Source organism: Falco punctatus (assembly GCF_963210335.1).
Source record: "Falco punctatus genome assembly, chromosome: 16".
Classification (NCBI taxonomy): domain Eukaryota; kingdom Metazoa; phylum Chordata; class Aves; order Falconiformes; family Falconidae; genus Falco; species Falco punctatus.
Window position 1 is genome coordinate 1,559,555 of NC_137596.1, and position 19,907 is coordinate 1,579,461.

Consider the following 19,907-nt stretch of genomic DNA (forward strand, 5'->3'; position numbering starts at 1 on the left):
CGAAAGGAATGATCAGCGAATTACTGCAGGAGAGCTTTGCTCCGACATCGCTTCCCCCCAGGAAGCCGATACGCTCCCTGAGCTCTTGAAGTTCAAGCAGTTGCTAGCTCAGCTTGGGGTTAATCACAGCAAGTTTCACCTGCATAAGTCCCAGTTTGCAGGGATCAGGCAGGTGATCTTTTTTTCTTCCTTTTGCTCCTCTGCTTGTCTGTGAGTACTGAATACCAAAAATCTGCTTGAAAGCCTGGAGAGCTTGAGAAAAGCCACGGTGGAGAGTTGTGGTGTTTTGGATATATTTGGCACAAAGTACTGCCACCTCTGCTCCAGAGATTCGTATGGCTTGAAGGTAAGAGATATGTGTTGATACTTTTCTTCAAAAAATACAAACGTGAATATCCCAGTAACGGAACAGAGACAATAATAGCTGCTGCAATCACCACTGCCTAGCAATGTAAATAAAGAGAGTAGAAAAAGAAAATATTTGCCATTATACCAAATGATCTGTGTTCTCTTCTGAAATAGGGTAGGTGAAAGAGAGTTTTCAAATTTAAAAATGCAGACTGCCTTAATTTTTTCTTCTAAAACAATAACTGCAAAGGAATAAACAATTGTTACTAAATGCTAAGGAGACATTCAGAGTTGCTAAGAAGCTAGGATAATTTTTAGAAGTTTGATGCTTAACATTGCTCTCACATAGACACAATGGAAACAGAGTGACAGGGAAGACTGTAGGAGGAGGATGTGTAGCTAGGATATAATGTAGGTACATTCCGTTTCCCCAAAGAATAGCTTATTCAGTCAAATAGTTAGAGGGAAAACACTATTTTTGCTGTTAGAACACTCAATTTTTAAATATGGCAAAACATGTGTCCCTTGAAATTTCCTTCTCAGCACCAGTCTTGATGCTGAACATTCTTTCCCAGTGAAGGACAGGAGATCTGTCACCCTTTCCTGAAGAAGCCCTGGAAGGAAATCTTTCAGAAACACTCCTCTGAATGTTGCAAGCAGATTTTGTGCAAGGTTTACAGTAACCTTTGTGGTATGAAGGACATCTGAATTGTTCCTATCTGTATCTTAATATTTTTCCATTGCCCTTCAGTTATAAGTTTCATCTGGCTTTTTGAAACCAGTGGAACCTGAGGAGTTAGGGCAGGGAAGCAGACGCCAGGATTGCATTGCGTCCTATTCAATGCTGACGTATTTTTGTCCCAGGTTGTTGACTGTAGGTGGTTTCTACACAGATAGCACATCCTCACATGTTAATTCTCAAGCCTCTCTCAGCCTGACTTTCCCACATGCAAAGCATGGAGCCATAGAGCTAACAGCATGTGGAGCATGAATCACTCAAGTAGAGTTCAAAGTAAAAAAGAAAAATAACTTGCTTGTTTTATAAATAACCAGCCACAAGCTTATAACATAACTGGTCAAATAGGTAACAAATGCAATTCACTGAAAAATAGTGTGGGTTATATTTCTTAGATGTTCAGTGTGTCATGGAGTTGTTCTTTAACCACACAGTGGTCTTAAGAACTCCTAATCCTGATGCTTATGGGTTTTTATTTCTTTCAAAGTAAAAATCCATTAATTGCTTGTAGCAGTCTAGAAAAAAACAGCCTATTGACAATATTGCTAACTCTGTCAAAGAAGTGTAAAGAGCACTGTCTCTGTAGTTTTTGTTACTTTTTTTTCCATTTAACTTCTTTTTCATACTACAGAAATTCTGTAATATTAGAACCTTGATTCTTTACTTCCCGTATTTCTGAACAGAGTTTGTATAAAAAAGTACTTTCCACTGATTTAGGTACCAAGTGGTTCCCTTTTGCTTACGTAGACAGTGTATGGTATGGCAGGCAAATATGATGGAGTGAGAAAGAAAGAGAAGGGCAGACTTCAAATCTCTTGGCCATTTGAACTGGAGGAATAACTATATGCCAGCAGAATTACAAAGATATGCATTTGGGCCCTGCCTTTTCACTTGATATTTCTAAAGATATCTATACAGCAGTCATCTGACATGAATTGTGTGAATTGCCTTATGTGATGTGTCACAGACCACAGAATGCCACCCAAATGCATTTCATGCAATTACATGTGCACAAACCCATTGTGTAAAGATCTGCCATGCTATTACATTTGCATATAACTCCCACGGGCACACATACATTGAGATTGCACGTGTGTAAAAAAGAGCTTCAACTTGGCATACTGTAACATTTATAAAGCACAAGTGCATATTTCAGACTTCAGAGAGGAGCACATGATCCTTCAAAAGCCAGATGAGGCTGGGTTAATAGGAGTTATAAGTTATATCATAGCTAATATGGATCCTACCCAGAACCAAACAGCTTCCTTTATCCTATACATTTTGCTTCTTTGTCACTTTCACACTCCGCATGGAAGGCTAGGTCATGCTTTAGATTAGAGAAGTGGTCACATAGCATCCACCACGCCCATCCTGATACCGCTCCCACAACCCAATCCCAAATTGTCATGAAGTCTGCAAAGCAAAGGTGATTTTTATATATGCACTCCTCTCACGAGGGAACCACAGCTTGACATCCACTCGCTCTGCATGCACTGCTTGTATGCAGGGCAGCAAGCACAACAATTGCATTTTAATCTTTCCCAGCTTTGCTGAAGTATAAGACACCCTCCTGGGAAAAATTCTCAGCTTTTCCTTTAATGGCACTTCACTGTCGGTTCAATGCAGTTTCTCGTACTCCCCCAGGCTAGCAGGCTTAGGCTATTGCTACTGTTAGGAAAGGCTCAAGGCACCGGTCAGTTGATAACACCAGTTACAAACGTGCTGGTAAATGCAACTGGAACAGAGCAGCAGTGTTCTGCAGCTAGGCTGAGGAGACTGAACGACGGCACAGACCAGGGAGGACCTGTGACTAAGATATGCCCCCTCAATGAAACAGAAAGGCCTAGTGCATAAAATACAATTTCCTCTGTGTTCCTCTGTATTAAATCAGCAAATCTCCTCCCTCCCACCCCCTGTTTACTTCAGCTTTGAGCTTATAATTCTTACATTTTTATACATGTCAAAATGCCACAGAGAATTACTTTTTCCATGGTACAACTTCCTCTCGGAGAGTATAATTACCTGGTATGCCTTTGTTTTCATTACTGAATGAAAAAAGATAATTCACAAGGCATTGCCATGTTTTAAAACCCCTTGCTGCCAAATGGGTCATTTCAAACTGACCAGACAGAAAAGGGTCTGCACTATGTAACAGCCAAATTGGCCCTTGACTGTAAAAACCCTGAGGACCAGGTATGAACTGACTTACCCCTAGGCTTTCTTATCCTTGGCACCCAAGGTATTTTATGGAATTATATTCTGAAGCTACCTCTGAAACTGCTGGGAATATCTGGCTGGAAACGAAAATCAAACCACCTCTAGAAGAAAGCAAAATTTCCTGTTACTTGGAAAACTTTGGACATTCTTATTTCCGCCGTGCAAAAGCAGCCATGGAATGAACTCCTAAGCCCTATGCTCTATTTCTACAAAGCATTTGCCTGCTTCTCTTTAACACCCCTGTGCTACAATTACATACCCTTTTTCTCACCAGCAATATTCTTTAATAAATATTACATGCAAATTCTCTAAAACAGCAAGGAACTTTGAAAAATACTTATCTTCAAATGCACAAGTATCTGTAGCTCTTCAGATACGAGTAAGATAAATGTGGCTCAGGAACCTTCCAAGACTTTTGTAATAACTCTTCCAATTTCACCCTCTGTGCACAGATTGCTTCTGAAGACTTAGGAAATCTGGAAATGAGTGTCTGCTTTCTCACAAGCACATAGCTGATATTTCAGTGCCAGGAGATATAGGACAGGGAGATGTGCACATAACATGTAATTTAGCTGTAAAGCTTCTTGCCACAGGATGTCTGGATGCTAAACGTTCCTAAATGTTGAATTAGGTTCAAGGGAACACTAAGCAATTTCAGTTCCAAGGGAAAGAAGTCCACCAATCGTTAGTGTTATGCATGGAAACCACACTGGCTCAGTAAAGATCTGAGCTCCAAAGAGCTGGATGATGGGAGAGTACTTGCAAAAACAACATATGTACTTGCTCTGTTCTTACACCCTTGCCCAGGCAATAGCTTTTGGATACCACCAGAGAAAAATTACTGGACTGGTTGAACTTTGTCTGACCATGCAGGCCTATTTTTTTAAAGCTGCAGGAGAAAACACAGTAGACTGAACATTGAAACATAATAAGATTTGGAATATAGGGAGGAAAGATTCTGAAAGACTTATTTGGGATCTGACTTCACTGTATTTTACAAATAAAAACTTTCAGTAACTGTATTTGCTTTGGCTAACTCTTTAGAAGCATGCGAGACTGATCAATTAGTGCCAGGGTGCTGCTAACTAGATTTTTTGGGAAAGGGGGAGGCAATTGTTGAAGTCCTGTCAAATGGATCACTCCTTGTGCTGTTACAAAACCAACTTATATTCAATCTAAAATGATTGCTAATAAGTATTAACTCCTCTACCAATTGTTCTGCTTCAATCATGTTTTCTTTTGCTGTCCTTCATCTGGATATTTTTAGCATCACAATTTTTTTTAGGACGTGACTATGTGTTCAGTTGCTTCTTTTCTGTACAGCCCTCCCAATTATCATGGTGGGTATTTTTCTCTCAACCCCCTAGAACGGGTTTATTTCTGGTTTACTCTTCCCTGTTGGTTTCCATGTGGTTATGTGGGAGGTTGCACATTCTTTATCAAAGCAGAGAGCCATGATTAGTCCATTCAGAAAATGTAAATGCAGCCTTATGTGTTATGTAGCACTGGAGAAAAAGAGATAGACTGCAAGGAGCAGTAAAGGCAGTAAAGGCAAATAGAACACGGTGTTAAGCCCTGTGGGTAGGCCTGGCAGATCACAATGACATCCACACTTCAAAATTCTCACGGAGCTAAATAAACACACCAAACCTGCAGATACTGTCTGGGGAAAGCTAACCAGAGTGCAGCCCAGTCCTGCTGAAGTAAGCGAAAGCCACTGCGATCGTGCAGCCTTTGCAGTTAACATTAATTTTGATTTGGATCTCCCTTTCTGTACGTGTTCCATTATTTATCCCAAATCTCAGACTCTTTAGCCTCAGCTGTTTCTGTCTGAGATGTCCCAGGAGCTGGAAACACTTAGTAGTTGATAAATACATGTATTTGATTTTGCTCAGCGCTTCAGGTTGCCAACTACCAACGCTGAGGATGTATCAGCAAAATTGACACTGTTGAGAATGCACTGTGCAATTTGCAGCTTTACAGAAAAACGAACTCTGCACCAGCATCTCAGGGTTTTGAATCATACTCCCCTGAATGCTGCAGCTGAGACAGCATATCCAAAAAGTTAAATCTATTATGCAATATTTTACACCTTGAAAATTACTTGTCTAAACTGAATCCTTGCCCCAGATGCTATTTAGATATCTCAGGCAAGTTGGAGTTTTAGCAAATGAAGGTTCTGTCTCTAACAGGCACTCTTCTGACCTCCAGTTACCTCTGCATCTGCCTATTTCAACCTTCTACATATTCATATGCGGTCCTGAAAAATGTGATTACCTATGGGATTAACAAAGTCTGAGGTTAGATTTCAAACCTTTTTATCTGGTTTCTCTGGTGACCACTCTAGGCAAGAACACCTCTGAGTTACAGCCTTAGCTATGTGCTTGGGAGTCGAGTGCTCTGCCACATCAGAGCCAACAGGGTGCCTCCAGCCAGTCTGCTTTCATTCAGACATTAACACACCGGTTCAGGAGTTGAGTTTTAGTCACCATGCTTGAAAAGCTACAATTATAAAGATCTTACGAATTTAAAAAGCATTACAAATAAAAGCACCCTGCCACTAACCCCCCATATATATCATTAAACAGGAAGAGTCACCCTGGTCCCAGTACATGAGTCATTCAGCATCCTCGTGAGGTCATAGATGCTTTACAAATCTGTTTGTGGTTGTACAGGAATACTGTAGCCCACCATGACTCTGAGTGAATGGGCTAGGCATGTTGTGTAAGCTCCTTATTTGCACTTTCTTAATGGCAAACCAACAGTAAGATCAGAATGGAGGTTTTTAATTATCTTACCAACCAGGGAATCAAAAAATCAACATCAGAATCTCCATGCTAGTAAAGATTCCTACATGTCCTTATTATTGGTTTATTTTTAGTTTTAAAGTATGTATCTCAAGTTGGTTGTGATCCATGACTGGGGATTCTAGCCCTTTGCCAGTGTAACAGGAGGTTATTAAAGCATTACAGATGTTATTATAAAATACTGCAGTTATTATCATTTGACAAATGCACACAAAGGTACTCGTGAACTTTAGGTTTCCCCTGCTTCTTTCATCCCTAGAAAACTAGACTAAAAGAGCAGTCTTTTCCTCAAATGTTGCAACTGGTTGTAAAGTGGGCGTTAGCATTTCCAAGGATAGCACTGGGGCAGCCGCTAGAGAGAGAGCTGCCAGGTGGAAGGGATCCCTGGGTGTGGATCTCTTTCCACATGAAGGCAGGGGCTGAGAGTAAATATCAGCACACGTGGTCACATACGGTTCCCATCCCCATCGCTGGCTGTTAGTCTGGCTGTAGCTCAAAACGTCTGCACTGTGCTTCAAAGCAGCTGAGCTTAGAGTATCTATTAATAACTACAGGGCTTCCTTCCTATCTGTTAATGAGTACTGGGCATCAGAGTTCTGCTTATAGGTATTTCCGAGTGTACCAGAGCAGGCTAATGCATTCCCATGGCAAGGCAGGCGCGCTCTCAGGGATCCCCCGGGAGCTGGGTCAGGCTGTCGGAGACACGCCGCTGGGTACTGAACTAGCAGCATGCAGCTCACTGGCTTAAATAACATGTCAGCTTTACACAGCTGTGTATTTGCTAAGGGTTACGTGTTTCAGTCACATTAGTCTTTCCCAGACCTGTCCTGGCCCTTTGTGCCCTTAGGGAGTCTGTGGCAGCATGTAGCGTGTTTTATATTCAAAACAATTGGAGGAATCAATGAGTTCTCTGCAGGACAAGGGATCACACTGAGAATCACAATGACTGCACCATAGTGGGAGCTTAGCTGGCAGAGATGTCTTTTGAGCAAGATCTGAGGAAACTGGGAAAGTTTTACTGTCCTTGTTGCAGAAGGAAGTGTGCATACAGAGCAGATTTGGTGGGAAGAGGCAGCAGGCTTTGAAAACGTCTTACCCCCGATCACAGCATCGGTTCTGGAGAGCTGTAAGAGCTAGGGCTAGCTGAAAACTCCACGGCCAAAAATATTTCCATATTCAATTGAACTGAAACAGTATTTTATAGAAGGTAACTGCCTTTCTCACACCTTTTCTTCCTCTGTCCCCCCCGCCCCCATACAAATTCAGTAATTTCTTCACTAACACATTTTGTTTAGCTGCAGAAGTTCTGAGTTCAGAGCTTCTGACAGAAGCTAATGTTCCTAGAAGAGTGAGCATTTCTGTCACTGGCATTTTACCATTCCCTTGTTCCAGACCACCTGTAAAGTCCAAATAGTCTTTCTAAAGTACAAATATACGCATTTCCTTTGAAAGATGTTTTACTAATAAAAGGAGAAATCCATGCAATGATGATTTGCAATTATTCATTATGTAGGAGGATGTTTGTCTACATATGATGTCTATTTCTTCGCAGTTTCCTTTGTCATCCTTTCCAAGTGTTATTTTTATTTATCTATAGATTATTTTTTTCCTCAGTGTGAAGTGAGACTCAATTATGAAATTACAACAGCAACAGAAAACTACAAAAAGAGAAAATAATAAAGTTAAGATCGTTTGGGGCTACATTTTGCAGTTCAGTTTATTGCTGAATTTCTGATTCTGAAGGCCTCAGAATCATACCCACAAAACCTTAGCATAAGAGATATGGTTTGTAAAGATGACAAATATACTTTAGGAAAAAAAATGGAAAAAGTAAGAACATGTAAAGGAAACCTTAAAGTAAAGCATTTACTATAATATGTGCAAGAGAAAGCTCAATAACTTGGACATTTCCAACAGCATTCAGTGACTGCCCCGAAGATACTATTCCAAGACATCTTAATGTGTCAGGTGTGACAACATAGGCAACAACAGCAACCCATAATTCCATGGCAAATCACATCACTTAGAGATGGCAATTAATTTTTTTTTCCTGGAGAGAACCACTGGCATATAAAAGAGAACATCACTCCTGTGCTCTGTTCCCATGCACTTCGTTAGGCAGGCCAGTGCCTGCTGGAGGTTTTTCTTGGACTGCTCTGCTTGTTTCACCTTCAGCAAACAGGGCAGTTCAGACCATGCACATTTTACTTTTATTCTTCTGCACCCCTGTATTTATATTGCTGATGAATTAAACAGCCGCTGAAGACAGCACTGGATTTAGTCCTGCCTTAACTTTCACAATAACTTGTACCGAGCACTCCATAATTAAAAACATTAGTGGCTCCTTGTAACGTATCATCTGAAAGAGTATCTGCTCCCCGCCAAATAGGGTGAAGATATTCATGACTTTCTGGAGCTCTGCTAATGACTTTATGGATTACAGGAATATGGAAATAATATGGAATTCATAACTAGAGCAGGTCCAGACTACTGGATTTATGGATTGGATTCATAATGGACGTTGTGTGCAATGGCTGCACTTGAAAGCCTCAGATAAAATGAGATATTCACTGTTTTGGGTGCCAGATGTGCACGCTACAGGAGATATGTCCTGTCAGCCAGAGCGTGTACTTCACCCCGTTGCAGGCTTGTTTTCACTACACCTGGCAACCCAGCCCAGAGAAACTCTACTGGAGGAGCTGCCAGCGCAAACAACATTCCCAGATACTCTGCTCACCGCTTCCACTTGTGACCTCAGCCCGTGGACGTGGCAGGCTGTTGGGCTGGCGGCCAAGGGTGCTGTGTCTGGGTGCTGGGGCTGACCGACCCTGCCGGCCAGGCTAGCCGCTGCGTGGGTTGTCAGCGGCTTGGCGCTTGCACGGGGGGAGGCGGGAGCCGTCCCCCGGGGGCCCAGCTGCTGCTGCAATATAAACAGCAGCGGTAATGAGGTTTCCTTTCGTGTCCTCTCCTATTGCTCCTTTTGCGGCTTTAGCTTATAGGTTTTCCATGGCAAAATGGCTGTATTCTGTGCGCTAAAACCTTCTGTATGCTAATGCCTCGCAGCAGGCTGGAAGTTTTGCTGACAGTGTGAAAGGCAACAGGTAAAATTTACAAGGGCAGCTGGGTGTGTGCAGTGATCCCAGGGCTAGAGAAACACAGGCAACAAGCCCTGCTTGGCAGCTGGCCTCACCAAAGTGGCTCCATTCCACTGAAAACCACAAAACACCAGCAGCGTTTCACTCGTTCCTTGCCTTGAGACATGCAGTGCCCTCCCAGACCCCCTTCGGTGTTTATAACTGAACGCAGAGTTTGTGCAGCCAGGGCTGTGGCAGAATTTACACAGGCTACAGCCCAAGCAGAACCAGCCCGTCTGTGCTGGCTTCTTGTGAGAGGTGGCCAGGGTGGTACGAAGGCTTGCTCCCACTTGCAACTGTCTCCTCTGCCCCAGCAGACGTTCTGCGATTTGGAAATAGAAATGACTCAAACCGTTCCCCAAAGTGAACAGCTCTTGAGCACTGAAGCTGTCGATAGCCCTTTCCCCTGCCGAGGGATTTGTCACTGATGCTATCCAAAAGGCATGTGGAGTACAAGGGGAAAAGATCTCTTTTTTTCAAGGTTTCTACCAGCTGTCGGATTAACAGCTCTTGCTCCCCCACTGAAGAATCAGCCCCAAGCCATCAGCTGAGCAAAGGATACTCTAGCAACAGGCTGGGAGACCTGGGAGACCAATCTATTCTTAGGCTGTGATCCACACATGTGCGGTAGTTAGACTTCAGAATGCTAATGAGCTTGCCTGAATTTTAATGAAGGCCTATGGGAGAAGTTCAGTTTAATGCCTTCTGCTTAGTAAAAACAAGCAGGACAGCTAAAATCTCTAACGTCTTGGCTCCGGACAAAGCTAAAATAGCCAGGCATTCCCCTGCAAAGCTGGTTGTGCCACCCACAGTGGGAGCAGAACAGCTGCTGTCCTGTGGGTTGAATCTCACCTACACAGGTTGTCTGAGGTCTTTGAGGAGATGCAAGAAGATGGCTATCTTCTCCTTCCACTGTCAAATTTCATGTAAGGCAGGAGAACTCAACACACAGTGTAAGACCCCTCAGCTCTCAGGAAGCTCCTTTGACACTAATCAAACAGTTCCAAAAGCCAGGCGCAGAAAAATATACCCCCAAATGCATAGACACCCCCCCCTCCCCCGACCCCAGTGAGCATCCAGAGGAGCATCCTTAGGAAACCAGGACAAAACCACTGACATCACTTAGCTGGTGAAGGGTTCAAAAAACCAGAACCAGGTGGCCTATCTAGAATGCCGAGGAGCTTCAACAAGTAGTAACAAGTCGGAATGAACACTCAATTTCTTTAGACGCATCTGAAAATCCTTGTCCTGAGACACTGGCAGGATGAAGGCCAGCTCCTCTTCCTCCTTCTGTCTCCACGAGAGGCACATCAGGGCACAGCCGTGAGGCGAGCGGAACACCGGGCGCAGAGAGCGCAGGTGCCGGATCGCTACAGCAGGAGCACAGGGGAGTGCTTGGCTCCCACAGAGCCAGGGAGGGATCCGACGGTCCGATCAGGTGGGGGCAACATCAGCATCGTATAGGGTTCTCTGATCGCATATGACACTTCTTGTCACATTGCGTCTCTCATTCGCTCAGCCAAAAGGCTGGGGGGAAAAGATGCCTAGCTCCTTTCTAGTCTGCTTCCCTGCTGTACGTTTAGAGGGGAGCGGATGTCTTCAGGCACCCTGGGGAAAAGAGGGGTGTGAGCAGGGATGCACCACCATCACAGGACGTGCCCGCAAATTTCCCCAGCCTCTGAAATGTGGACACCACCAGGAAATGGCTCCTATCAAAGGTTTCAATGGCAAGCTGATAACTCTCTGCAAGATTACTCTGTAAAATTTACACTTTTTTATTTTTTTTTTTTTTTTTTACAAGTGGTTCCCTGGCATTCTCAGGTGAGTTTTATTTGAAACATTGCATGTGGCCCTTTCTCACATGTCTGCTCGAAATCCAAATACACATGCTACCTCTGTTACACTACCTGAGGGCCAAATCCATTTGAAATCATGAAAAAACCCTTGGGAAGAAAAGCTTGCCTAGGAGCAATAATTCTTCCAAGAACACAAGCTTTTGTATCACAAGGAACAGCAGGAAAGATCTGCTGTGTAGGGAACAAAGCTGAACAAAGAGGGGATGCAATGATGCAATGGCGTTAGAATGGAAAGACAAACTGGAAAGGAAATATATATTGTGTATATAAAAGCTAATGAACTGTTATGCATATCTGGAAGATGTTCAGGAAGGTTAGGTGAAGAAGCTAAGACAAACACCTGTCACGGACTGGCCGCGGTGAGGAGCAGGAACCACAGGACTCTCCCACCCTTCCCAGCACTATGGCCATGGTAGCAACTGCTGGTTTACGGAAGCTGGTGATCCAGCCCAATTCCTCTGCGGCTGGGTGCCCGTTCTTTGGGAGGAGATGCAAAAGGATAGGTTCGGGACTAGAGGCGTGTTCTTCTACTCACATTTGACTTGCAAAGATGACAATGGTGGGTGTTGGAAGTCAGGACTAAGCTGAACAGTGGAGCTGATTTGGGTCAGGGATTAAATGATTAAAGATCATTAGGATTTGAAATTTGAGGAGCACTGGCTGGTTTGTACAGGAGGAATGCACGGAGCCTCCTCGCCTCCCCTCTGCCGATTGTAGCCTCTATTTGCACTCATTCGCCATGAGGGATAGGACAATAATTCATCCTATGTTTCCCTGAAGTTTCAAACACCGGGAAGTGGCAATTAGAGCAAGGAGGAGTCACATGAATGTTGTGCTGATTGACACATCTTCATCAAACCGTCTACAAAGAATCTATTAAAAGGGGCTTCGTGGCAAATATTAGTCATACATGGTTTGGGGCACACAGGCACAAAATCTAAGAAAAGGGGAGGGAAGGGCAAGGGCGAGGGCAAGGGCAATTTACTTTCCTCTGGAATTCACTTCTTTTGGCAAACATTTTTGCAAACAAGCTTAGTGATAGGAGTGGCAATGAAAAGAGCAGATGTTAAATGAATGTTAGATGACATAAGTGGAGGGCAAATATTTGATCTTCTCAATCTGAATTATTATTATTTACTTTTAATAAAGTATGGCTGAAAGACTCAGAGCTAAAATATACTTGTGCTAGGTGCTGCATAAACACAGGAAGCCTGGCTGGAGGGAAAACACAAGGCTTATTCAACTTAGGAATTAACACAATCTATTTCTGCAATCAAATTAAGTTATACACTTCAAATGCCAAGCACCAAAACGTACAGTGAACACTACACACAGATAAAACTAAATAATTACAAAAAAGTCCTTAAACATTTGCCATGTTTTAAGCAGTACTTAAAAGTAAATATTTTGTTCAAATTTCAGCTGCCTCTATACATAACTACTGGGGGTGGGGAGTGAAGAAATCCAACCTTTTCAGTCCCTCAAAAAGAACACAATTAGCTCTACTGCTGATTAAAGGTTATTTGCAGGCACTGGCAGATGATCTTAAATACATAACAAATTCTAAAATGATATAGAACACCGGTATCATAAGGCTGGGAATTTATTAGATTAGTCAGAGGCTCAGATCTAGTCAGAGAGATTTGGCATTAGGATACACATGAAAGAATTAAGAAAAAAAAGAAAAAAAAAAAGGGCTTTTGCACAGAACAGGACGTTAGGTCTGTGGTAGGGCAATACTTCATAAGCACCAATGCCTTCCTAGTCAGACCTGTCTCTGCCAGCAGCCATCTCCATGGGAGAGCGCAGGAGGGAAGTGGTACACAGTCCCTCCACTATTAATTCACAACCTTATCTGCAGCTGTTACAGATTTCATTAGACCCTGCAGCGCAAGATCTCATTGTTTCTACAATTTGTTTTCAAACAAGCCCAGTGTAAGACTTGGGTCTTTGTTTTTAAGAAATAAATTCAACACTGAAAATTGAGATCGGTGTAATAGTTCTAGTTGGGTGTCCAAAATCGAAAGCACATTCAGCCAGAAATGATTTTTAAAAAAATCCTTGTCTGCCCATCCTTTCCACCAAGCTGAGAACTGTTCGAGTGGGCTGCGGCTGGAGTGGCTCCAGCTTGCAACATTCTGAATCTGCCAAATGCTCAGAAGATTAAAGCTTGCCCTGTACCCACAAATTCTGAAAGAGTAATAGGACTCCATGGCTCCACTCCAGCAGCCTGCCACGCAGCAGTCACATCTCTTCTGAATTACAGGTGGGTAGAGGGAGTGATGGGGTTTTCTGGAAGGAGTTTGTTGCTGGAAGAAACTATTTCTATCTGCTTTCATTCTGGAAGGAAAACTAGTGATTTGTGATATAAACTGCCCTTCTGCGCTTGAGGTGACTACCTGTGGGTTTGTCAAGTCTCCTTCAAGGAAGGTTAGCAGCGAGACCACAGGCTCCGAGGCTGCTGCAATGGTTTAAGAGCCCATGCTAGAACTCTTGGCAACCTGATCTGAAGGGAAAATGGCTCAGAATTCTCTAAAAATGTTTGCAAATTATATTCTGAATTTGGGTAACCAAAATGTTTTGAGTTAGATCTTTTCAAAGAAAAGGGCATAATTGAACTACACAAAGATAAGGGTATAACTGAACTAAAATTTCAGAGCAGAGAGTTATTTCATAGGTTTTACTTTGTTCTCATTTTCACGTGAGATATTTTAAGAGGTTTGAAATCCTGATAGATCCTAAAAAGCTCATTTATTAAAAAAAACACCAAACCACCAAACCAACCCACTACAACTTTTTCTTGCAAAAGTTACTAGTTTTGACTGTTTAACATACTGGAATGAGAGAATTTTAAAATCAGAAAATTCCAAGTAATTTCTGATAAAACCCTATGACAAGCTGCACATCTTGAGTAAAGAGAAGGCCTTTTAAAAAATGGAATCTGCTTTTTATTAGCAGTAAAACATGCTAAAGCAAGGTAAATGTGCATTTCTCCGCTTCTAGGGAAGATATTGCTGAATTCTTCCCTTCCATTAAGACATGCAAAAAAACCCACCCAAAAACCTGGCAAGACTTTAACTAAGGGTGAGATTTTTGAAGGACATGAAAGCAGGAGGCAGTCAATTCCCAGTGAAATTCAGCCTTAGAACATCCTTCTCCAAATGGTCCAGATTAATGTGTGCGCTGGTTTTTAATAGGGAGGGCAGTAGCTCCTGCGCTCCCTTTGTGCCACTTCTGCCTACACCACAGCAATCCTGGGAAACGCTTTGCTCCATCACCACAGTACCAAAGGATAATGGACAAGTGCTCTGGGAGAAAGAAAAACATCTTCCCTCTCCTCTCTGCAATGCAGTTTCAAACTCGGGAGAAAATTCATGGCATCATAGGGAAAGAGGGATATGATTAATTCACTAACACCGCCAATGGAGATCTGAGAAATCAAATGACTTTTTGAAGTCAAAAGCATCAGAGCATCTGCATTAAAGCCAGGAGTCAGCCCGGTGGTGCTTGCGTTACGAGGCTATCACAGTAAGCTCGTCCTGTCACCCACTCCCCCAGGAAGGAATCTCTGCACTCCTGAGAAAGGAGCTCAGGCTGCTGTGGTTCTCCTCACCCTCTGTCCCTGCGCTGCTGTTCGGGCGGTGGTGATTCACGTTACAGAATTAGTGCAGAGAGCTCTGAACAATGCAATTATTGAGAAGTAAAGCACTGTGAATAGAAAATATTGTGGCATCAGCAAGAACGGTCAAAGCCGGTGACTCAAAGGCTCTGTGGCAGGTGTGTATTCCATACAACCCCCAAGTGCTTGGATTAGGTGCTTCACAACACACTCCGGGGCGTCATAGGCGCTTTCTAGTAGGAAGATCCAATTAGGTATTGCGCAAGGCCACACGAAATGCAGCAACGTTTCTGAACCAGAAGTGAGCAATAACCGTGTTCAAAATGCCTCGCAAATGTGTCTTGAAAAACGAAGGGTCTGAAGAGCGGGGAGCCATGGAGAAAGGCAGGAGGGGAGGAAGCATTTCAAGAGGCTTTTGCAAGGAGCTGATGGGGAGAACTCTTGTATTAGGTGGCTGTGAAGGCTGCACAGTGCTGAAGTTCGAATTCAGCCCCCCAACCCCCCAGCCTTGTCAGGATCTTTGTCTCTGATTTCAGTACCTCTGGGCGCAGAGGTAGCCAAGGCTACTGCTTGTGTAATCTACTCACTACTGGTGACTGACCTACCACTAAGAAAATGCAAGGAGCGTAGAAAGTTAAGTTTGCCCAGTACTGCCTTCTGAGGGGACACAGTCCGTGCTCAAAACTGCCTCAAAAGGACGGATTGCCAGGAGCTCACCGGTCATGACTGTCAAATCCCTGCTGTATTGGCATCTACTGCTCAGTGCCTGGGGGACTCAGGTTTATTTAAAGCCACCAGGACGTTGCCTGTGTTCAGTACATCGCCTGATCCTGGCATGTCAGATGCCAAGGCGGGTGGCCAGGGTTTGTCATCAGCCTTAGCAGCAGCAGTGGATACTACAGTTCTCAGGTCAAGACAGAATTTACAGTATTTCCCCAATTCCTGACCTTCCCTCCTCCTTCTCAACACCTGCAGACACTGTCCCCTGCACAGAAACGGGTGGGAAGAGGTTCTTACTGCTATCTGTTGCACACTTTCCTTGCTCTCCAGTTAACCAAGACCTGGAATTCACAGCATAGATTGTCAGTCCTGGGCTTACATGCAAAAAATAGTGAAACTGCTCCAGAAGCTCTTTTCTTTGCACAGTGCTCACGGACAGGGAAACAAAACAGCTCCCCAAGCACACTTTTTCCTTCTCTTTCTCTTCCACCACTTCCCTGTTCCAAAAGAACATGTTCTCTCCCTCGACTGGAATGCCGCAGTCACATTCTCAGTGGAGCCCAGTAAACAGCATCAAGAAGCATCTTCAGGACAGAAAGGATGTCAGTTTGACAGCTTTCCTGTGGCCCTTTGATTCCAACATTTCAGAGGAAAATGACAAAATTCAGGGAGGCACTGTACTGTGCAGATTTCACTTAGACATTGATTTCTGTGGAACAGAAATGCCTCTGGAGCAAATCTGTCTCTAAACACCTTTCCCACATGGTCCTAGGTGAGACTTCAGTAACCTGATGGGTACATCTGGGTAGCAGCAATTAGAAGCAATTAGGCAATATGGCAAGAATGGCAAGCAAGAAAGACTTTGGAAAAGAGAGGTGGAGATGGTTCTGAGGCTGCTGTGGGAACAGCTGCCATCAGGATATTGTTGCTGGTGGCTTTTGCTGTTGTTTTCCTGCTAGGTCTGCACAGATTTCAGTCCCTGGGGTGTCCTGGCATCTGGGAGTCCCAAGCTGAGCAGTGTGACTGTGTGTGGAGCCCACAGGGAAGCTTTGTCCCCTGAAAGCACGCCCAGGTGACACCAGTGCTGCTGGCTGCCTGCAGCCCCCACCGCGCTGCCTGCCCGGGGAAGCAGCTCAGCCTCTGCCCAGGCATCACGGTGGGGAGCGGGGCACGGCGCCCGCAGCTGCATCCCTCAGCGCCCACCTCACCCGCCTGCTCCAGGCTGAACTAAACGCGTTACATCTGGGGCAAGGCCGCAGGGAATGGCACGCTGCTCTCTGAAGAAGCGAAGGCTGACTGCACGTTTTGGCAGCCAGGCCCACATGGGCACCAAGCGCCACAGATCTTTACCCACAGAAGCCAGATGCTGCAGTGACATGCCTCATGGTGTCTGCTAGACGCTGGTGCTAGCTCCGGGTCAGGCCGGTGAATATATCATGCCTGGGGGTGTTTGCAAGCAGAGTAAAAATCAAGAAGAGCATTATACCTTTGCTATTTCTGAAACAGAGACATTTGCACCGCATCAAGGCACCTCTGACCTAGCACAGAAGTGCACTAAGAGAACGAAGAAGAGCAGAGGGCAGACTCAGGGCACTATTCCAACGCAGACAAGCTGTAGGGCTGGAGCCTTTTAGCCTCTGCTTCCCAGCGAGCTGGCTGGTACATCCATCTCTAAACAATACAGCAAACTGCTTCTCTGCTTAATACATATTTCATGTTTCAGATCTTGCCAGAAAGACAAACGGTTTTGCTGCTGCCAGTTGTGAACATTACACATTTGCCAGGGAGATGTCGTGCTTGTTTGCCACAAACGTAATTAGATGATCAATCGTGAGGAGCCAAGGAGAAATACCGGTACTGCAAACAAACATGTTTTTCAGTTTGCTCTCTGAATAGAACGGGGAGTTAACTACAAAGGAGAGAAAAACTCTGGCTCTGCATTCGCAGCCTCTATCTTGGCTCCCTTTTCTCTGTCATTTCCAGTGGGGAGTAGCTGCCAGGCAGCAGATCTCCAGTTGCTGAAAGACATTTGGAAAGCACAGGGAGAGAGCTGAGGAGAGGCTGTTTCCCTCTGGATGGCAAACCACTTGCCGGCTCGGCATGCTTGAGCTGCGGCACTCGGGGTTAGTGCAAAGGGCATTAGCAGAAGCCAGGTACGTTAATGCAAAGGGCATTAGCATATGCCCCGTCCGACCGAAGGGGAAGGTGGCAGTGATGCTCTGTGCGATGCAGGCATGCTGCTGCGCTGCTGGCATCAAACACAGGGCTGCGACCTTGCTGCTCTGTCCTGCCCTTGGCCTCCCAGTAAATCCATATCTGGATTAGCTCAGCCATACCAAAAATCTGTGTGGAGTCCGTACGGGAATTAAAGTGGCTTTACTGCCGTTAATTCACAAAGGAATTTGTTGCGTTTCAGGACTCTACCCGCATCTGCATCCAAAGGCTCAGCTGAAACCCAGCCCCTGTTGTGCCCCTGGCGTACAGGGATGGCGAACCCCAGCAAGGTCCCCCAAGGACAGAGGGTAGCGAGCTCCCGCTTGTGCCACCTTTTCTCCGTATTTATGATCCCTTCCCTCTGCCTCCGTATCAAAACGCAGGTGTCTGGACAAACGCAGTAAAAAGCACTCACTTGCAGTCAGCTTTTTCAAGTGCCACTTTCTTCTCTACTGAGAAACTGTCAGCAGTAAAATAAAAAGTGCTCCTTTAAGCAATGCTGAAAGACTCACAAGGCACTCTAATGGTTACCATAATGCTTCCAAATGGTGCCAGTTCTGTGCCTGGAGAAATTAAGATTATTTTTAGGACTGAAAACTCAAAGCCTCAAAAGTTAGGAATTAACAGTTGTCCATGTAATTGTACCATATGGACGTGTACCAGGTACAGCCTTTAACTGATGATCACAAATCACACTGTGTTTTAGTTTCCCTATTTAATGCAAAATATTTAAAGTTTTTTTGTTTCTTTTTCCTGGATTAACCCTTTTTTTTTTTTTTTTTTTTCAATGGAAACACCAAACCTTTTCATTTGTACATAGGTACATCAAACATCCTCTTTTAACTTTCCTCATGATGATCGGCTGCATGAAAAGACAAAAATCATTGCTGTAAAAACAGCGTTACTGAAAGAAAAAAAAATACCTTGCAGAAGCTGCAGAAGGAAACAGAAGAGAACTTTTGCTCACTATATCCTCGCTGACCCCCACCAAGTAAATGCCCAATAGATGGCCATGAGAGGTTAGCTGTGTACGGTTCCTCCAACTCTACCACCGAGTTGCAACAGGGTGTAAAATGAGCAGGGCTGGAACCACGTGTGTGTAACTCACCCCTGTCTCTGGCCTTTTCTCCATGAAGCAGAATTCTGTTTTGGGAACTGCAGTCAGAGCTCAGAAGAAGCCAGAATAGGACCAAGAGGCTGATCCTCCACATATTGAATCATTCCACTCCTTTTATTCTTTTAAGATATTTTTCCATTTTCCTGTGGTCTTTTTTTTTTAATCCTGCATTTTATGCATGTTTCTGCCTTCTCTAGATACTTTTGCATTATCAAAGGGCAACAGGAGAAAAGAAAAAACTGTTGCTGCATTTAGCATTGATTTTTCCCCCTTCACTCTGAGTCACATAAGCTAACATTTAATTAATTTCTGACACTTTGACAGTTTCTAAGAAGACATTTGTAGAGCTATCAAGTGTCGCTGATAGCACTGTCAGACAGACACTTTTTGAATTATCAGCTATTAAGGACCCATATGCAACAAATTTCCAAGGATTATTATACAAATTGTTCTTTGAATGAGAAAAGCACACAAAAGCTCAGTGAAACATAAAGAAACCATTGTTCCCAGGTGAATTTGATATTTGCAAATGTTTTGCTATTTTGATCGCTTATATGGTTTAATAAATTGAATTTGCTTTGTCTTTTATTAAGAAAATTAAATGGCCTGGTTTGGGATGTCTGAAAAGACGGCCAGATTTTCAGATCACAGTGGTCTTTATGGAGATACAGCTTGAGAAACACAGAGTACTTGAATTTAGGAAGTGCTGAGCAGTGAATGAGGCTCCTTCAAGATCTCTAAACCAGAACCCCCCCAAACCAAAGTTGCCAAAATCTCCAGTTGCTTTTAAGCACCTCTTGCCTTTACTTTTTGACCACGCTGTCTGACACATCACCATTTCTTGATGTAGGGACTACATCAGACCCAGGTACAGGTCTCGATACTTTGCTTTTAAACACACAAACAATCCTGGCAAGGGGCTGAAGTGATGGACGTGGATTAACGCCACTCCAGACACCCTCTGCAGCTGTGGCTGCCCGCTCGGGTACCACAACTCTATTCTGCCCAGCCTCGCTGCACTAATTAACCAGTTGACAAAGCAGCTCTGTTCCAGCAGACAGGACTGGGCTGGATCTCACCTTGCTCAAAGGCACAGCTCTGCCCTGATGTCAGCATCTGTGTGCCAGAGCCGTGTTATC

The 19,907-nt window shown here is 44.1% G+C and overlaps 1 protein-coding gene across 2 annotated transcripts in view; it reads left to right on the forward strand.

The window, feature by feature from the left end:
• DRD2 (dopamine receptor D2) overlaps positions 1 to 19,907 on the forward strand; it is a 59,770-nt gene that overhangs the window by 15,920 nt on the left and 23,943 nt on the right. Inside the window, exon 1 of one of the 2 annotated variants that reach the window (XM_080366753.1) lies at positions 1 to 19,278. This exon is cut by the window's left edge and continues 15,920 nt beyond it. In XM_080366753.1, coding sequence (XP_080222879.1) covers positions 19,226 to 19,278 — 53 coding nt within the window. In that variant the 5' untranslated portion in view covers positions 1 to 19,225. The remainder of the gene's footprint in view (positions 19,279 to 19,907) is intronic. The other variant, XM_080366754.1, reaches the window with a different exon arrangement.